The sequence below is a fragment of the Convolutriloba macropyga genome, chromosome 5 (genome assembly GCF_964194025.1).
Source record: "Convolutriloba macropyga chromosome 5, txConMacr16.3, whole genome shotgun sequence".
NCBI lineage: Eukaryota > Metazoa > Xenacoelomorpha > Acoela > Convolutidae > Convolutriloba > Convolutriloba macropyga.
The window spans coordinates 52966228-52985640 of record NC_134472.1 but is presented as its reverse complement, the minus strand read 5'-3'; the positions used below and the strand labels follow the sequence as shown (position 1 = coordinate 52985640).

The 19413-nt window shown below is 33.4% G+C and overlaps 1 protein-coding gene across 4 annotated transcripts in view; it reads right to left on the bottom strand.

The window, feature by feature from the left end:
* Positions 1-16212: 16212 nt before the first annotated feature.
* Positions 16213-19413, bottom strand: part of LOC142339458 (uncharacterized) — a 191329-nt gene continuing 188128 nt past the window's right edge. For all 4 annotated transcript variants that reach the window (XM_075389495.1, XM_075389496.1, XM_075389497.1 and 1 more), the window contains one exon: positions 16213-17315. In XM_075389495.1, coding sequence (XP_075245610.1) covers positions 16447-17315 — 869 coding nt within the window. In that variant the 3' untranslated portion in view covers positions 16213-16446. The remainder of the gene's footprint in view (positions 17316-19413) is intronic.

Below are 19413 nucleotides of genomic sequence, written 5' to 3'. Positions count from 1 at the left end.
CCTTGACTTTGCATGTTTTTGCGCTCTTAATCTTAGGTTTTATATAATATTACTTAATGAGCGTCGCTTTCATGAATATTACCACACGGTTGTTATCGCCACCGAGAAATTATCAATTTTCGAGGCGAAGCCGAGGTGTTATGATAACTTCGGGGGCGATAACAACCGTGTGGTATTCTTTTAATCCGAACCGGTTGCAATCAAATCGGTAGCAAGCAGTGGCGATAAAAGAGTGCGATAAACTCGTAGTCTAATGCTGATGAATATTAACACACGGTTGTTATCGCCACAGAGAAGTCATCATACTCCCAGGCGAAGCCGAGGTGTTATGATAACTTTGAGGGCGATAACAACCGTGTGGTAATTTTTTAATCAAAACCTGTCGCGATCATGCTTGTTTTTTTAGACTTCACGTTTATCAAACTGTTTCCATCATTAGACTACGAGTTTATTATCACTCTTTTATCGCCCCTGTTCACTTAGTAACAGTGGCGATAAAAGAGTTTGATAAACTCGTAATCTAATGCTGAAGTGTTTTTCCAGTGTCAGTCGTGCACTAAAATTTATTACACTGGCAGTTTATTTAACTGCTATTATCACAACAGGTGTTGATTAAAAATGTTTAGCGGCCTAGATTGGTGTCTCTTATACCGGATCCATCCATATCCGACAAGTCTGTTGCCTCCTCCACAAAATTGCAAGAATACGTTACTTTTTTCTAATGAATTGCATTTATCATAAATCCGACTCTAACATCATGTTTTGGGCGCAAAAAAAACTGACAGTTGAAGTTTGGTCTTAAGTACGTTTTGCGTTTGTTGCAGGAGTTATAGTTGAAAGTAAGACTTTATGACAGGTTTAGGTTTGTTGCATATGAGACAGCTTGGAGTTCTGACATGAGGCAAAGTCGGGCAAATCATGGCTCCATTACAATCAGTTTGGAAAAAAAGATGAGTGCGTCAAAAATTTGTAATACTACTGGGTGATAAGGTTTCTGTTAATACACGCCGCCGAGTCTTTAGAGCAGCAACTAAGCAGAAGTTCTCAATCGCACTGAGCAGTAGCGTTTTAAAAGCTTTTTAATTTTGTAAGAAGACAATGGAAATTGTAGAACTTTTAATTTTGTTTTTTCCAATTAGTTTTATCTCACTCAAAATCTCCGTCTGATTTTTTCATACTCGCTTTTGCGTGTTCTATATATAGGTTATGTGACTAGATTTGTAATGACCGAGAACTTGAACAGTTTTTTGAGAACGACATGGAGAGAGAGAGAGAGCGAGTAATTTTTTTGCGGCATAATAATCACATGTATAAAGAGGGATAGTCAAAAATCACAACCAAGTATGCAAATTTAACGCAATTAATCGATTCAATTATTCAAAATTATATTGAATGAATAATGTTTCGTGCTATAAAAGGACACACAGCAGGACACACTTGCCTTTAAGCGTGTTCTGTGAGACATATGTCACATAGCCGATATAATTATTTCCAAAAATTTAATTTTTTACCATAACTTTTTTGCTATTTCACAGCAATTATTAAACTGCTCTAGCTTATTGCTCAAACTAACTCCGGTAAAATGATTTCAAGTAACATTGAATTAAACCTTGATTAAAGAAGCATTGGTATATTACTGTTGTGCTTGCGAAGAGAAACTAAAAAGGCGGAAAATTTTGGTTAAAAATTTCTATAGGAATGAGAAAATGAATCCTGGCAACACAAATTGAATTTCAGTACCTTCTGTGGATGCAGCACAAACATTTTGCGTAAAATTTTCACTAAATACAAAAGAATAACCTAGTTGCAGGGATGGGAAAATTTATCCACAAAACACATTTCGAGTGAGATCATCCTCCCTTGTTTATATGAGTCGTTCAAGATGAGATATTTATCAGAAAATTGCTAACTAGTTGCTTTTTTACCCAATCAAGTATGGAAATGTTCAACAAATTGCAGCCGCGATTGCAAATACCAATTCGCTTAATTTTATTTGCCATACTGGATTATACTGCACGACTGTTTGAGGTGTTGCAATTATTGTTCTCAAAAAGACAATTTTGGTATTCCTCAGACGCGGTATAAACTATAGATATCAAAACAAACTTGAATGGCTCATATATACACTATTATGATCCTGTTAGCGCTAAAGAAGTGTTCGCTATCATCACGACGATTTAGAAAATATATTCTCATTTTCTCATTTTATAATGTATTTTTTTGTTTCCTCTTGGTCTCTATAAATCAGAGTTAGACATGAGAAGCTTAAACACTCGTATACCAGACCTAATAACTGGGCATTTCATCTTCATGTAGCACTCCAATAATTGTAAAAGCGGAGCAAAAAGTCCCAATTTTGGATACAATACCGCATTGTTGTCAATAAAATTGGTATCAGACTTCTCATGAGATTAGTAGAATCCCTGTTGATCAATTTTCATTCCTAGAAATTTACAAGCATGTTCAAAACTTACAAAAGGAGATAAGATATTTAAACAATGACAGGAAGCGCTTTTTATGTACATATTTCAAAAACTTCACTAAAAATGAATTTATTTTCAGCTTTCAATTATCTTGCAACAAAATTGATATAAGCTTGAACAAAAACTTGTTCTGCAAAATCTTTTCAAAACAAATGATTACATGTTTTAGGTAATTCACTGAATTAAATCAAGGGTCCAATAAAAGAATCCTGAGGAAAACAATTACTGTTCTTTAACCAATCAATTGATTTTCAAGATATATAATTTTTGAGATCTGCTACAGAAAAAGCTAAAAACCGATTTCCGGAAACAATGACGGACACCATACCAATAAAATTTGTTAAGCAATGGTTCATGATCTGGCGTGTCAGGATCTTTTTGGGATAGAAAAATAACTTTTTCATTTTTACTTGATCTTAAGCTTTCTGTGTGTTCAGCTAGGACATCAATGCTTGTAACGTAAACTCGAAGCGTTTAACGTAAAACAAATTCTCTAAAATGCAAGAAACTAAAACATTCTTGATAATCTTTTTTTGTTAACACCAGATTGTATATTTTGCAGGGAAACATTCAGGAGGGAAAAGGTCCTATAATTTTGTTCCTCTCCTCCCGATCGGTCTTTAAAAAGCAAAGGAGATACGTTTATGAGTTCAAGGGTGAAATATACTTTTTAGAACGATAAGTTTATCATTGATGTGATGCGCTCCTAACAAATATATCAGATATCAAATCTCCATTTGGTGATGATTTGTTGGAAAGCAGGTCAATAATAGGATTGCCTTCCTTTTCAGACTCTGGGTTATATTTTATGGACATTTTTACATCATAGGGAAATTCACTTGCCTCTGAAAGAAAACTCCTCGCCAATCTCCAACTGGTGACAATTTATTGGAAAGGGAGTCACCTATAGCTTTCTTTACATTTTCAGTCGCTGGGTTATATATTATTGACACATTTATATCGTAGAGAAGTGCGATTGACTCTGAAACAAAACGATTACCTCTAAAACGACATACTTTAGCGCTTGTATTCGTAGATTTTACTTAAGTTTATTTAGTGAGCGTCGCTCAACCGTTGTTTAGATGCATAGATTGGTGTCTGTTAGACTCGATCGACTAATATCCGGCAAGTTCGTCTATTCTTCATCCACGTTGCCAGAATACCGTAATTTTTATCATGAGTTGCTCTCGTCGTAAATCCGACTCTAACATCAAGTTTCAAGCAAAAAGAAACTTTGACGGTTCTCAAGGTTGGCCTTACATACGTTTAGCGCTTGCTGCAGGTGTTAGAGTTGCATATCTGATTTTATGATAGGTTTATCTTTGCTGCATAGATGTGTACTTTTTCTTAGGTGTAGATAATGCGGAATCTTTTGCATGAATCGTTTCAAGCAAATAACAAATTAAGTCTGAAGCAGCTACAATTTTTTGTTGAGATTTTTTAGATATAGTTAGAGATTTTTTGTAAGAACTTAATGAAACTCAACAATTGGCTGGGGAAACCCCAAGAATTTCAGAAAGGACCGAAAAATTTTGAATATTTGAATTTTCAACGCCGAGTTAAATAATTAAAGTGCTGACACTAAGTCAGAATAACGCTAGAATAAAAGTTAAATTGTTTCCTGAATTTATGTAAGAAGAGCACTCTGAAACGTCAGAATTGTAAAAGATCTACGCCTATAAAAGCAAAATGATCAAATATCGGCGCTTAAAAAAGTAAAAATATTTAAGGTCTACGCTTTAAAATAATAAAATTTGTAAGACCTGCGCTTTGAAACGCAAAATATATAAGATTTACAATTATAAACCCAACATATTCTATTTTAAGAAAATTGTAAAAAACCAACCCTGCATCAGATAAAACCTAAAGAAAAAAAGTACTTCAATCGAAAAGATATAGGACTTGTTCTCAATGCGACTGGTTAACGGGTCGACAAACAGCAAAAAGCTGCAAAGTTTAGAAATATGCTCCTATTTTTGAAAACAATTGATTCTAAAATTGATTATTATCATTTGATAATAATTGAAATCACTAAATGTTTCATTTATATCTCGATAGGAAGCAATTGAGACCTGCCATTATCCAGTGTACCTCATACGACTACAAAAAGAAGGACAAATAACGGCAAAACTAAACTTTGCACGAAATGGCAGTCAAACCGTGAAAACCTCTGACACCATAAACTTGTCACTCAGAGCAAAAACAGTTTTGAATTGCATATTATTTCAAAGCCAATGAGACCTATCATTAGCGTTATAATTTTATAAAAAATCAAAAGTCCTTTAAAATTTACAAATATATAAAAATCTCAAAAATGTTATAAAATTTTGTGGTAACAGTAATAACAAAGCTGAGAAACATTTGGCTGAAACTAAAACTGTTATCAGTTAAATTATAGTTCACAGGAATCGGGTTGTCACCTGTCTTTACAGAGACTAAGCTACAAAACGACCACAAAAAAAACAAATTAAAAAAAATGGCGAGGCCCCAAATTCCAAATATTTTCCAAATATTTGGAAAACAATTTTTTTTCAAATTGCAAAATAGACATAAAATTTCAGCAAAAAGAGATCGATAAAGATGTAACACATCAGAAAGCCAATTGGGCGTGTCATTAATGAGACTAAGTCATGAGACTACAAAATACCAAAATCAGGCAGAAGCCAAAACATCACAAACAATTTAACACCACAGTGTACAAGGCCCTACAGTTATGAGAAGTTATCTACAATAGCTGTAGATCATCTCTTGGTTATCATCTGAATATCAATGGGTTTGTCCCAATAAAAAAGCAATACAAAAATGACAACAAAAAGGAACCCAAAAATTGAACAATGGAGAAATCTCGAATTTTTTTCTATGAAACTAAATGGTAAAAGCAATCAGTTAAAACATATAACCAACCACCAAAAAAATGTTTGAATCAAAATAAGTAAATGAGACTTCTTATTAGTGAGATTGAGTTACACTCTGACAAAAAAGCAGAAAGCAAACAGTTGAGGAAGTCACTAAAAAAAGTAGCTGCATAATGAAAAGTTTGAATACGTTGTTATACGTCCTGGGAAAGCAATGTAGAACTATCATTACCAGGTATGTGTCGTAGAACATTCAAAAGAAAAACAAACATACGCAAAAAATTTACTAAATTTTTTCTCGGCCCAAACAGTGTCTCGGCCCAAAAGCGCGAACTAAACTGTAAAAACGATTAACGTATACAGATACGCTTTTTTCTCAATATTTATCATTTTCCCAACTAAGCCTATTTTCAACTGGACCTGTCAAAAATGTGATAATTTGACAAGGAAACAAAATGAACTCAAAAATCTGCAATTATGCTTAAAAACAATTGAAAACTTGTAGTGTCAGAACCAAGAATCCGTTAGTTAAGAATAAAACCGTTACAGACATAAATTATAAGTTTAAAAGATTTGGCTTCTGCCTGTCTTTACTGAAACTACGCCCAAAGCTTAGAGAAATAAAAGAAAACAGTGGCAGAGTTCAAAAATTTGCAGACAATTTCTGAAAACAAATGAATTGAAAATCATAATTGACATCAGATAACAACTGATAGCATTGTCTGGTTCACTTTTACCTCCAAAGAAGCCATTCGGATCAAAGATTAGGATGACTAAGTCATGTGACTACAAAAAGTATAAAAAATGAATGCAAAACATAAGAATTCCACAAAACTGTACGAAAGCAACTGGTCAGAGCCATAAAGAACACGAGCTTTACTCTGAGATAGTAAAATAAGGTCGGTGGTCCTCAATTTGTAACTAGTATCTAGTATCTGTCAATAGAAGAACCTTGATTTGAAACTCTACTCAGCAATATGCTTAAGAAATTATATGCGGAAATAATTATTTTTTAAAGAGGCCGGGCTCCATTGAAATCTTAAAATTTTTTGCCGTAAGGATCCATGGTGAGATCAATACCAGCCCTGATATTGCTGCCTGGCTACTCAAACACTCTATTGCAATTGTTCAAATGGTGCGAAATAGATCAATTTTTAAACAAAATTTTTCAGTATAACAGAATTAAATAATGCATTTCGTTAAATTATCGATATTTAATTTGCAATAATCTGGCAAAATTATAATTTCTGAAGACTCATAAAACCAAGAAGAAGGCATATACCTCTTTCTTCAAGCTTGCTATGAATATGGCTGCAGTTTTAAGGTGCCTAAATCCAGCAAATTCAGTGAAATTGGGCAAAAAATCATATTGGGTCCCATTTTTGACAAAAAAAAGTCTGATTTTTGAAAAATTTAGCATAAATTTTAGCCAATTGAACAAAGATTGAACAATTAAGCAGCCCTCTCTATCTTTTAACATAAGATCAATAACACTACCGTTACTAATTTCAACATATTTTAGCATAATTAACATAAATTTGTTCACAAATTACGGAAAACGTGAATAAAAACTACGGAATTCACTCTACTTTCTCATAATTTTAATTCGCGATAACTCCCTGTAAAAAACGAAAATTGAAAACATATTTTTAATTCCATATTCTACGCTGGATGGACTTTCTAGTGATACCACGCACAGCTCTCTACGATGATTATATCGATCGGCCAAAATTGTCTGAACAAAAAAAAACCCTGTTAATTATATAATTCCTCCCCCCACTAAAAGTGGGGTCGGAACCAAAATGGTTGAACGAGTTTGACAAAAAAGAGGAAAACCAACATAAACAAAAGAATGTATTCTTTCACCTGGGTAAAATAGAGAAATACTTGAAAAGTTTGATAACTAAACTAAAACAGAGCAAGGAGTTAAAACTTTTTTTGAGCATTTCTGATGGGCCGTACAATTAAAAGCAGCAGTTTCGTGAAAAGATGTTTTCATCGACACATTTTTTTACATAAGGTTAAAAACATAATCATTTTGTGACGATGAGGGCGTACAATTCAATTCTGTAAAAACTTTGTACCAACAAAAAAATGTAGCAACGGAAATTGTAAATTAGAGTACTTTATTCGAGAATCACTATATTTTTGTCCAATAATCAGAAAAAATTTTGGTTATGAATTGTTTGCCGGTAAGCGTATGTAACTTCCATATGGGTAAGATTTACTCAAAAGTTATTGAGTATTTGGTTTTATGAATGCGCCGCAAGCGAAGCATACACAACGAATTGAAAAATAAAAAGCTTCGTTGAAACTTTGATACCCATTCTTATGGAACTTATACTCAATTCATTGCAAGGTACATAAAATATATTTGATGTGCGGGAATTTTTCTAAAGGTCAATATTAATTGTAGTTTGCTATATAGTTTGAGTTTGGGGATCTATTCTGTCCCCCCCCCCCCCCCCCCCAGCTTAGTAAGCATATATTTTTTATGACCCCCAGGGGCACGTGCTATTTTCGTACATAGTAACGTGCTATATAACAACATAGAATTTGTAACTGGGGTTCATAAAAAACACTGGGGACCGAAACAGAATAGATCCGAGTTTGGTTACAGAGTTGTATCGAAAAGGTAAGCAACTTCTATAGCTTGCTTTTTTGGCCTTGACTTTGGGACGAGATGTGATGGTTAAAAAGAATTTGGTCTGAAGCAGAAAATGGTTATTTTACACGCACATGCAAGTTAATAGGTTAACCAGTAAGAAAAACACTTCGCAAGTTGTACAGATTTATAGCTGAAACATTTACAGAGTAGATAGAAAACTTTCAATATTATTCCATGGCCGTTTCAGTCAAACTTTGCTCTCATTGGATTTATTTATTGAGCTCGAATTCAATTTACTTAAAAATGTAGACCCACAAAAAACACTGATAATCAAGAGTAACTATTTACGTTTCCCGGCATTGAAAGCGATTAATGTTAACACAGTTGACTACAAAGACCCAAGAAAACTAAGGTAATTCAGAAATGAATACAAACAAATTAATTATTTAGAGAACGTGGTAGCATTACATTCACAATAGAAAACGTTCCAAATTACTAAGTATTAAGCAATAAAAGCTCCAGTTAGAAAAAGTTCGCTTTCTCTAAGCTCTAAACAGAAATAAAGAACTGAAAAAAATAACTTTTCAAATTACTACTAAACTTTTGGTAGTATATCGGTGTTGAAATTTTGAAAATCAATGATTACTAATCAGTAGCAGAGACAAAATGGCCAACAGAAGAGCAGTTCTTACTCTATTAAAACCTAAAAAAGGCAAAGAAAGAAAATAATTCTGAGCGTGTGGAAAATTCATGATAATTAATTTTTTGCAGCTTTGCCGCTATCATCAAACAACAACTATTATCTGGCAACTAAAAGTTTGAAATAGTGGCCTGAAAGAAGTTTCGTAATTAGGTTCATTAAGCGTTTAAGCATTTTTGCCACGAAGGCCACCATGAATTCTCGAAAAATAAAATTGAAAATGCCTAATCCGATCAATAATTTTTCTACCTTGAAAGATTTATTTACGCCTATTTCTTTGGAAGCAAACCAAGCGAAAAAAATGAATAAAATTATTACTAAAACTGATCGCCTCAATCAATAGTTGCCCGGAAATATGAAAGATGACACAATTATTCCCCTTCCGAAAACAAAGTGTAATCTAAGACAACCTAAACCACAGGCGAAAGTGCAGGATCAGCTCGAATTAAAGCAATTACTTAAACCACAGCCAATTACTCGAATAAGAAAAACTAAATTAAAAATTCAAATTAATCACGAAGAACAACCGGAGAAAATAAACTGAAGAATATGCGCAAACTTAATTCCATCCATTATTCCTGTTATGACTTTTGCTCCTAGACCATTATTTCCATCAGATCGTGTTTTGATTTCTCTGCTCAATAATGCGTACCAAAAAATAGTAAATTCATTCTTAATGACGCACTATGAGAAACCCAAACCAAATGTAAAAATCAACAAGGCGGCTCGGTAATGTGCGATGGCACATAAGGTTCCGACCCCGCCCATCCACAAATTTGGCATAATTGTCTACCAAATGAGGAACAGATAGAAGAACCCAAAAATTATTTTTTGCGATTCCCAAAAAAGCCCAAGTCTTTTTCAAAAAATTCTGTATCAACGATAAGATAGCCTCCAAAGCAAATAACTCAGTGGAGTAAAAGTTGATGCATTAGATTGCTGTAATATGTCAATATTAAGAAAGCGAGTCAAGACGAAAAGCAAAATCAAACAACAACAACAACGAGCATTAATTACATATAAAAATTTATGTCCCTCTTAAAAACTAAATTTAATAACAAAATCAACATACCGTCAGATAAACCCAAAACTAAACAAAAAAAACTTATAAATCCCCAGAAAACATATGCGACCAGTCCATAAAAAGGTTTGGTAACAATTATACAAGAAAGAACAAAAACAGTAAAGTAAAAAAATTAACTTATTTTTTTGAAACAGTTAACTTCAAAGTAATAAATACCATTATGAATCAATTAATATTACCACAAATTTACGATTTCCACTACTTCTATAGAAAGGCATTAGGACCTGTCCTTATTCATTTTTTAAAGCGGCTAAAAAGAACAACAAAGAACAAACAAAATTTCAAATGAAACTTGCCAGAAAACGCTGTCAAAACCGTCAAGCCAATTTTTGGCACTCAAAATACATTTGATTGCGCCTTCTTCAAACAGCTATAATTTAGTACGTGGCTATTCTTTAGTAAGACTAGGTAACAAGCAGACAAAAAAGCGAACTGCTAAAGTATGTAATTTTTTTTTCGAAACAAAATTACATTTAATGTCATGAAAGGCATTAATAACAAAAAGAGCTATTTAAATAGGGTCGTTTATTCAAAAAAAGCCCTCGAGACCTGTAATTATCCAGAATATTTCTTGCATCTACAAAAAGAACGTCAAATATGACAAAAATCACATTAGTTTACTTTTTTTGTGAAAAACCGGTGTCGAAGCCAGTAAGGTCATAACAAATTCTTTAAAAGATTTTGGGACACCAATCCCTCTTATTCCTTTGACACCCATAATGTTATATTTGACCTGTAGTTAACTAACGAGATTAGGTAACAAAAAGAAACATAAAAAGAACAAAATTGCGAAGTTGAAAAATTTTTTTTTTTAAGTTTTGGAAAACGATTGTTTTGATCGTCATGAAAGCCATCAGCTATCTACTAATATCAAAATATCGGTTCTTCTACTCTTCTATGAAAAGCCAATGAAAGCTATCACTATACAGGAAATTTCATACGACCGAAATGACAAAGTATAAATGACAGTTAGAGACAAAATTAAAAAATTCAATTGATTTCTTCAAGAAAGAGGCGTCGAGGCCGTTAAAACGAAGATGTATATCTTTCAGAATTTTAATATGTTCAATTGTGCCTTATTCTGAATGCTATTGAGGTGGCATGAGAACCGTCAAAAATGTGATAATGTGACAAAATTAGAAAACGTGAAAAACTGGCAAATATCAAAACAAAAAAATCTGAAATCTTGTGGTATCAAAGCCAGAAAACAATAATTTCAGGCTTAAAACTGCAACTGAGAATAAATATTAAATAAGTAAAAAGAAGAAGCGGTCGTTTTTTGCTGACATTAAATTGGAAGTTGTACAAATTAAGAAAAAAAGTAGAGAAAAAGTTAATTAAGCCATTATTTATTGAAAGGTCAATTATTTTTAAAAAAAGAAACGACCATAAATTTTCAATTAAAAAACTTAATGCATTAGCTTGGAGCTGCTTAACAAGCAAATCGGTTGGACCTATCACTCCTGAGCTTTGATTTGATATGTTCTGTTTTTTATTATTAAAAAAAAGTCTTTTTTTTTTAAAAAAAAAAAAAGACCGACTGCTTAAAACCCGATTTTTTTTGGATTGTAACAGTCCTAGAATGGCCAAAAACAAGCCCTAATAATACTTATTGTCCCTTAGGAATAACTGATTTTTCGAATGTTCTAGATATAGATAATTTGTTAGTTGAAAACTCAAAATATATTCTGCATTTTTGATAATCAACGAGTAAAGTTGGCAAAAAACGGTAAGGTTTTAACTACAGTGCACTCTCAGCGGACTCTGAAGTAGAAATAGCCCCCCTCTGAGTCTACAAAGATTTTTTGAGTGTTGTTTGGGGATGTACTGTCGGCAAATTTAATCAAAGTGGACTAAATTAGCTTATTTCGTGCTGTTTTTGATGAAAAAGTCTAAATTTTGAAATGTTTATCCAGATTTTTTGAACAAAAAATCTAAATCAAAACAATCAACAATGCTTGTTCGTCTTCAAAAATAAAATCAACGACACTATTCTTAAAAAATATAACAAATTTTAGCAAAATTGACGAAAATTTAGGCAAAAATTCCGGAAAATGTGAATAAAAACAACGTGAATTCACTCTTCTTTTCTCAGAACTTTAAACCTCGATAACTCTCTCTAGAAATCGAAAATTAAAAAAATCTTTTTAATTCCATATTCTACGCTGGATGAGCTTTCTAATGATACCAGTCTCAACTCTCTACGATGAATATGTCGAGCGGCGAAAATTCACGGAACAAAAAAAAACCCAGTTGAGCATATAGTTCCTCCCCCCTCAAGAGGGTCGGAACAATTAGCAGATAATTTTTCACAAGAAACTTCCAAAAGTTCTAAGTTCCTTGAAATATCTCAAGAAACCTATTAAATCCGTTCTGTTTAAACAGAACCTTCAATTTACACAGACAGTATACAAAACAGCAGTAAAAGCTCAGAAAGTCAAAGCAACAATCAGTTTAAACAATATCAAGGAGGTTCGGTAATGTGCGTACGCACATAATGTTCCGACCCCGCTCATACACTTTCTTGGCCACTAAACGATGAAGCGATAGCAAACTTTCAAAAATATGCATATCGTTCAACAAACCACTAATAGAATAAAATATTGCCACTTTAGAGGGCCGATGATACTTGTTGTTAATAGGACTACTAGAGAAAACAATGATGAAAATCAAATAACAAACATTAATTACGACCAAAACTCGATGTCTGTATATAAAAAACCAAACTCACATCAGGTAAAACTTGAACATAACAAATTTACCTACACTTCATTAGAAAAAATACGTGACCTTTCGTCCTCAATCTGACCGGGTAACAGGTCGACAAAAAGAGCAAAAATGTAAGATGTTGAAAGATACTTATCATTTTTTGAAAACATTTAATCTCAAAGTGGTTACTATCTTTAGATTTTATCGGAAATCATAAAATGTTCATTTGAATAACCATACGAAGCAATTGAGACCTGTAATTATCCAAGGTACGTCGTACGACTACAAAAAGAAGGACAAATAACGGCAAAATCAAAAAGTTCAATTCAACTTTGTGGTAAAATGACATTGAAGGAGATAAAATCATAAACAAGTCACTAAATACATTAAAATTTTTCTTTTGAGCAATATTTCAAAGCCAATGGGACCTACCATTAAAGTTATTATTTTAAAGGAAAACATAAATCCTTTAAAATTACAAATAGATGAAAATCTCAAATATTTTATGAAATCTCGTGATAACAAAGCCGAGAAAGAAATGCTTGAAGTTGAAACCAGTATGAAGATTAAATTTTTCCTGACCGAAAATGGGATATGAGCTGCTCTTACAGAGACTAAGCTACAAATCGACAAAAAAGAACTAAAAAAGGCGATGCTCAAAAATCCAAATCTTCCAAAAATTACAAATATTCTCAAAAATCATAACAGACAAATGATTTCAACAAGAGAGATGGATTAGGTTGCAATACCGCGGGACACCAATTGGGCCTGTTATTAATGAAACTAAGGCATGAGACTATTAAACTAACAACCAATACCAGCAAAAGTAAAAGGTTCATAAACAACATAAATTTTTTGAATCAGCAAAAGTATTTGACACTTCTTGTTAGTGAGATTGAGCTCCATGGAAATTAAAATGCGAGCAAAGGAGACAATAGAAAAAAATCTTTTTTTAAAGTTTTTCTGAAAGTCATTAAAATCAATAGTTATATATTGAAATCTTTAAATATGTTCAGTTATATGACTTGGGGAAGCAATTGAGACATATCATTATCAGAAATATGTCCTACAACACAAAAACAGCAACAAAAAGAAAGACAACAGTAGGCGAAACTTTTAAAAAATCCACTAAATTGTGCTAGAGAACTGCGCCTCATCCCAAAAGCTTAAAATATTCAACAAAAAAATAACATATTCAGATACGCTTTTTTCCAACGCTGAGCAATTTACTATGCTTTCCTTCAATTGGACTTGTCAAGGAGCCGGTATTTCCACAAGGAAACGAATTGAGTCTTCAAAATGTGCAGTTTTTCTCAGAAATAAAAAAAATTTAAACTCGTAGTATCAAAACCAAGAAACCATTAGTTAAATATAAAACGTATAAAACGGATACAGACCTTGAATTATAGCTCAATCGAAATGGGTTTCCGCATGCTTTTACAGTGTATACGCCAGAAGTTGAGTGATCTAATATAAAACAGTGGCAAAGTTCAAAAATTCGCCGACATTTTCATGAAAAAAATATATTCGAAGTCAAAAGATACATTAGATAACAACTGGAAGTACTGTTTAAGCTCATTTATACCTCATAAAAGAGCCGATTGGATCTTTGATGGTTGCGAATAAGTCATTGGACTTGAAGTTTTTTTTTAAAGTGAATTCAAAAATTTTACGAAATCAGTTAAAAGAGCCGTAAAAACCATGAGCTTTACTTTGAAATCGTATAATATGTTTGTTGAGCCTCTCTTTTTGTAAACAGTATCTGTCACTAAATTAGCTCTGATTTGGAATTCTTCTCAAAAAATTACAAACAACTGATAAATGCGGAAATATTTTGAAAAAAGGCCGTGCCCCGTTAAAATCTAATTTTTGTTACCGTAATTATCCATGTTGGGATTGAGGTCGGCCCTGATAATGCTGTGCGCCTACGAAAACACTGAATTTCTCAGTATATCAAAAATAAATAATGATTTTTTTATTATTATTGAGTTCAAAATAGCAAAAAAAACTGAGCAAATATTGATTCCAGGAGACTCTTAAAGTCTTTGGTAGTACAAATAGCTCTCTTTTTGAGCTAAGGAAGAATCTTACCGCAGTTTTAAGCGTCCCATTTATCATGAAAAAAACTCCGAGAAATTTAGCATAAATTCTAGTAAAAAAACACATCGAACAATTCAGCAACCCTCCTCCATCTTTTGTAATATTTTGAAACGATAATATAAACTCGTTGGATCTCGTTTATTGGAAATATTATCAGTCGTTAGTTGAGCCCTGATTTGAAGTTCTTGTCCCTAAACCTTTACATAGCGGTTGAAAAAAATGTCGCGCCACATTAAAATCTAAAAACTTTTTATCATAAGGATCCATGGTGAGATCAAGATCAGCCAGATATTGCTGAGCGAGCGTCTACCAAAACACTCAATTGTTGAAATGGTTGCAAAATAGATCAATTCTAAACAAAATTTTTTAAATTGTCAAAATTAATTATTGCATTTTGTACAATTATCGACTTGAAATTTGCAAAAAAACTGGCAAAACTATAATTCCAGAAAACTCTTAAAGCCAGCGAGAGTACAACGAGCTCTATTTTGAGATTAAGAAGAATATGGTTGCAGTTTAAATGTGTCTACTTCCAGCAAATTTAAAGCAAGTGGGCTAAAAAGAGTTTTTTTTTCGACGGAAGTCTGAATTTCAAAAAATTTAGCATAAATTCTAGCCAAAAACTCGGATTGAACAATTCAGCAACCCTCCTCTATCTGTAAAATCAATCCCACTAGACCGCTAACAATTTTAGCAATATTAACATAATTTAGCAGAATTTAGGAAAATTTTGTAAAAAAAACGGAAAACGTGAATAAAGAACAACGGAATGTCGTCTCCTATTCACAAAACTTTAAACCTGGATAACTCCCTTTAAAAAACGAAAATAAAAAAATCTTTTTAATTCTACATTCTGCGCTGGACGAATTGACGAATTTTTTAATGATACCACTCACAACTCTTTACGATGATTATATCGATCGGTCAAAATTGACTGAACAGAAAAAAACCCATGAGTATGTGGGTCGGACATGAATTTCAGAAACAGCTGGCCACAAAAAAGTAAGTGATTATTCTTAGCAGAGGGTTTACTACTGTCAACTGTACGAATAAAATATCCTGAAAAGCTTAGGAAAAAACTCTGAAAACTGTTTTGAAAAAATATGTGAAACCAGGCGCAGCCTGGGCTTAATTAAATCAATTTACTTTAGGAAAGGGCTTAAAATTGAAACCAAAAATATCAACAGCTTACTAAGATCCCAACAAAAAATATTTGCAACCAAAAAAGAAAATATAAAAACCGCTGATAAAAAACAGACAAAATGAAAAATTGACAAAGTAGCCCTTAATTGCATCTTTGGCCTGAAAATGTTGAAATAGGTCACAAATTCTCCCAAATGCAATTTTGTGCAAGTCTGTATGGTGTAAATCACTAACGGAAAAAGTTGCAGTTGAAACACTTGTTTTCACACGACTTAACATCATATTTTACTGACCTTCGATAGATTAACAATCGAAGATCGCAGTAACTCCTCTTCGAACCCATCGCCTAAATAATAGCCGTTTGAGTACCTTTTGGCAACCATTAGTTAAGTTCTATATAAAATCTCTTGCAGTAAAATTCAAAATCAAGATTGAATTCAAAATACAGCAACTTGCTCTTTTCAAAAACATATCAGTGATCTGCGTGCCATAGATTGATCAAAAAATTTCTTCGGCTAAATAATAAAAAATAAGGTTCACAAAATTAATTTGTATTGCATCATTGCGTAAAAGTACTAAAGACAAAAAGAATATAAATACTATTTTTGAAGGAATTGATAGAAAATGAAACAATCACAAAAATCTATCTGATCTGAGTTACTGCCGATGCAGCACAACAACCACATAACATAAATCTGAAATTTTCAACATAGAGTTTCTAAAACCTGGAAATAATAGTTTAAAAATTTCAGGCATCTGTATTATTATTCATTAGCACATTCTGCAATCTCGTCTAATGTTCTAGGGTAGGTCGCGGATCGCTCTATAATTTGGCGCCCGCCCGCCAGGAAGGGCACCACTGGGGGCGGATGACTGGCTGATGGCAACCCGTTTCTTGATATGGGTGGGCCCATTTTGCCCGGTTTACTCGACAAAGCACCCGGGGCTGTCGGGGTATAGAGGCCTCGGTTGTTATTCTGGTTCATAGCACCGAACGGTAAACTGTATGGATCTTCGTCATTATTGTTGTTATTGTTAAAACCCACGTCGTTGCCAAGGTAATCATCGGGATTGTTACTAGTTGAGGTATTGCATGTTATAAGCTCTGAGGCAAAATATTCGTCTTTGATCTCAATCCCATCGTCGTCAATTATGGGTTCGGGGTCGCGGATTCCTCCGCCTTCGTCGTCATCATCATCGTACTCATAATTGGATCCATCGGCGTCGTCCTCGCAACAAAGTTGCATAATTAATTGGGAAACGTCAATATTTGCACAGGTACTTGCTGCTGATGAGTTTAAGCGCTCTTTGATTGAAGAGGAATCGAGGTTGTTATTGACAGGTGTCTCTACCACCTGTTCCTGATGATTGACAGAATTGTGATTAAAACTGATCACGCTTTGATTGCTTTTTGGCTCCACGTTGAGATTGTGTGACTGAATATTGTTTGCGTTGTTTACTCTATTTGCGTCTGATTTCTCCTTGATGCTATGATTACTGCCACCATTCATAGTGAACATTTTCTGCATAGACATGTTGAGTTCTGAGTTGACGTCCACGTACTCGTAGAGCCCCAATTCGTGTAGGTTTGTAACTGAAGGCAGAGAAGCAATTCCGTCTGTTTGACTTTCATCTGCAAACAAAACCAACACTAGATAAAGTGTTTAAAGAGATCAAGGCAGATGCTATAAAAGTGTCAATCCGGGTTGACCAATATAAACTATATTGACTTAAGTGAAGGTGTGTTTCGCCACACCAGACGCTTTGCTTTTAGTTTCAGATATCAGTTCTGATAAAACCAAACAGTTGGGAATGCTATCAGGACCACCGAAAGTAAATAAGAGAATAAACAGGCTTCACTAATTGAAAGGTAAATTAGCTTTCGGCCATCTTTGACAAGTTAGGTCTACAGCAAGCAAATATATATCACGTTTGTTGTCTTAGGAATTCTGTGAGTCTTAAATGTTTATAAGTAACCAAATACTCTTGCAGTACTTGTTCCTACAAACTACAGTTTATGAGCAGTTTCAGGCCACATCAATCAAAATTGATCTCACTGTAAAGGTTGTGGAAATTTTGTAATAGAATTATCAGTTATATCGCTGGTAAAAGTTATAACAAATTTATTGTTGCGGATAAAGATAGGGAAAGTTCCTATTTTAACAACATACATTACCAATTACACAATTTATTTCTGCTCTGTTCTCACAACAGAGTTGCATGCTGCAAATGTAAGCAAGAGGATCGGTAATGAGTTCGCAACCCGCCAAGCAATTCATAAAAACTTTAAAACATACGAAGTTTTCTGTGGGCTCATATCCTCAGACAGACCTACTAATGCTGCTGCAACATAAACAGGTTGTTGACCAGTATCTATGTAAAATTCCCCGTCCGACGGAAATTAAAAATAACATCTTTTCAAAAAAAGATGGACAAATCAATCAAAATGCTCTGAGAGCTAATAATTATGCGAACATATTTTATCTCCTTTTTATGATTTCTCCTTTCTCAAATTTATCCTTTTTATGATAAAATAAATCAATTTAAATCAACAATTTAATTACTTAGATTATTATCAACATTATTATATATCATAATAACAAAAGATGTCCTCTCTGAGATATCTTTTGTTATTATGATATATAATAATGTTGATAATAATCTAAGTAATTAAATTGTTGATTTAAATTGATTTATTTTATCATAAAAAGGAGAAATTTATTCTTTCTTTCTTTCTTTCTTTCTTATCTCTTCTTTCTAAAACGAAACACCAATGCTTTCTATCAGCCGATTTGGAAACAAATGCAATATCATTTTGAACTTGGCTTGGAGTGCTACAAAGGAAAATTGCGTTTGCTTTGACAAAAACGACCAGAAGTTAAAAAAACTAGTAAAACGGCTCTTTTAGATGATCATATCCGCAGTTTAACCTACATCCAAAAAAAATTATGAAGAGAATGGACCAGTTAGGAGAAATTACATCGAAAATTTCAACTAAACATCAAATAGAGCTCAAATCATTTATCTTAGGTGCAGATAAAAATGTGTGGTGTTAAGGAATCAAATGTAGCAGATTTCTGTGAGAAAAAAACATAAAATAATGGTATTGGAGCTTAAAACCGACGACTACTTTTAAGACTTAAAATAATAAATAAACCCTGATATTTAATAAATTTTAGTGGACGTTTGATTTTATTTTTACTAACATACCGCTTCGAACTCGTAAGTAAGCGGCTCAAATTCTGAATGACAGCACAGCAACTTAGATCCCGCAAAAATCAAGTAGCGAAGCGTGGTAAAAGTCACTCGAAAAGTCAAAGCGTCAGACCAAAAATCATCGATAAAGTAATAGAAGGACCTATTCTGTCCCCTCCCCCCCCCCAAGCTTAGTGGGCTTATATTTTTTACGCCCCCAGGCGCACGTGCTATATTTTAGACAGTAATGTGCTATATAACAACATATAATTTGTAACGGGGGGGCGTAAAGAACACTGGGGGAAACCGAATAGATCCTAATAAAATCGCATTCAAACATAGCCCGTAGAAAACTCGAAACGACTTGATCAGTCGCACATAATGAAGCAAACTGTGCCTATATCAGAAATATCAAAGAAAAAATAACAACAAATTTAGAGCCTAATAGATTAATAGATGGTGTTTTATAAATGCAGACAAATTTTTAGTTTACGATTGCTGGTAGGTGTGGTGGGGTTAAAGGGGGTGGTTGGTAA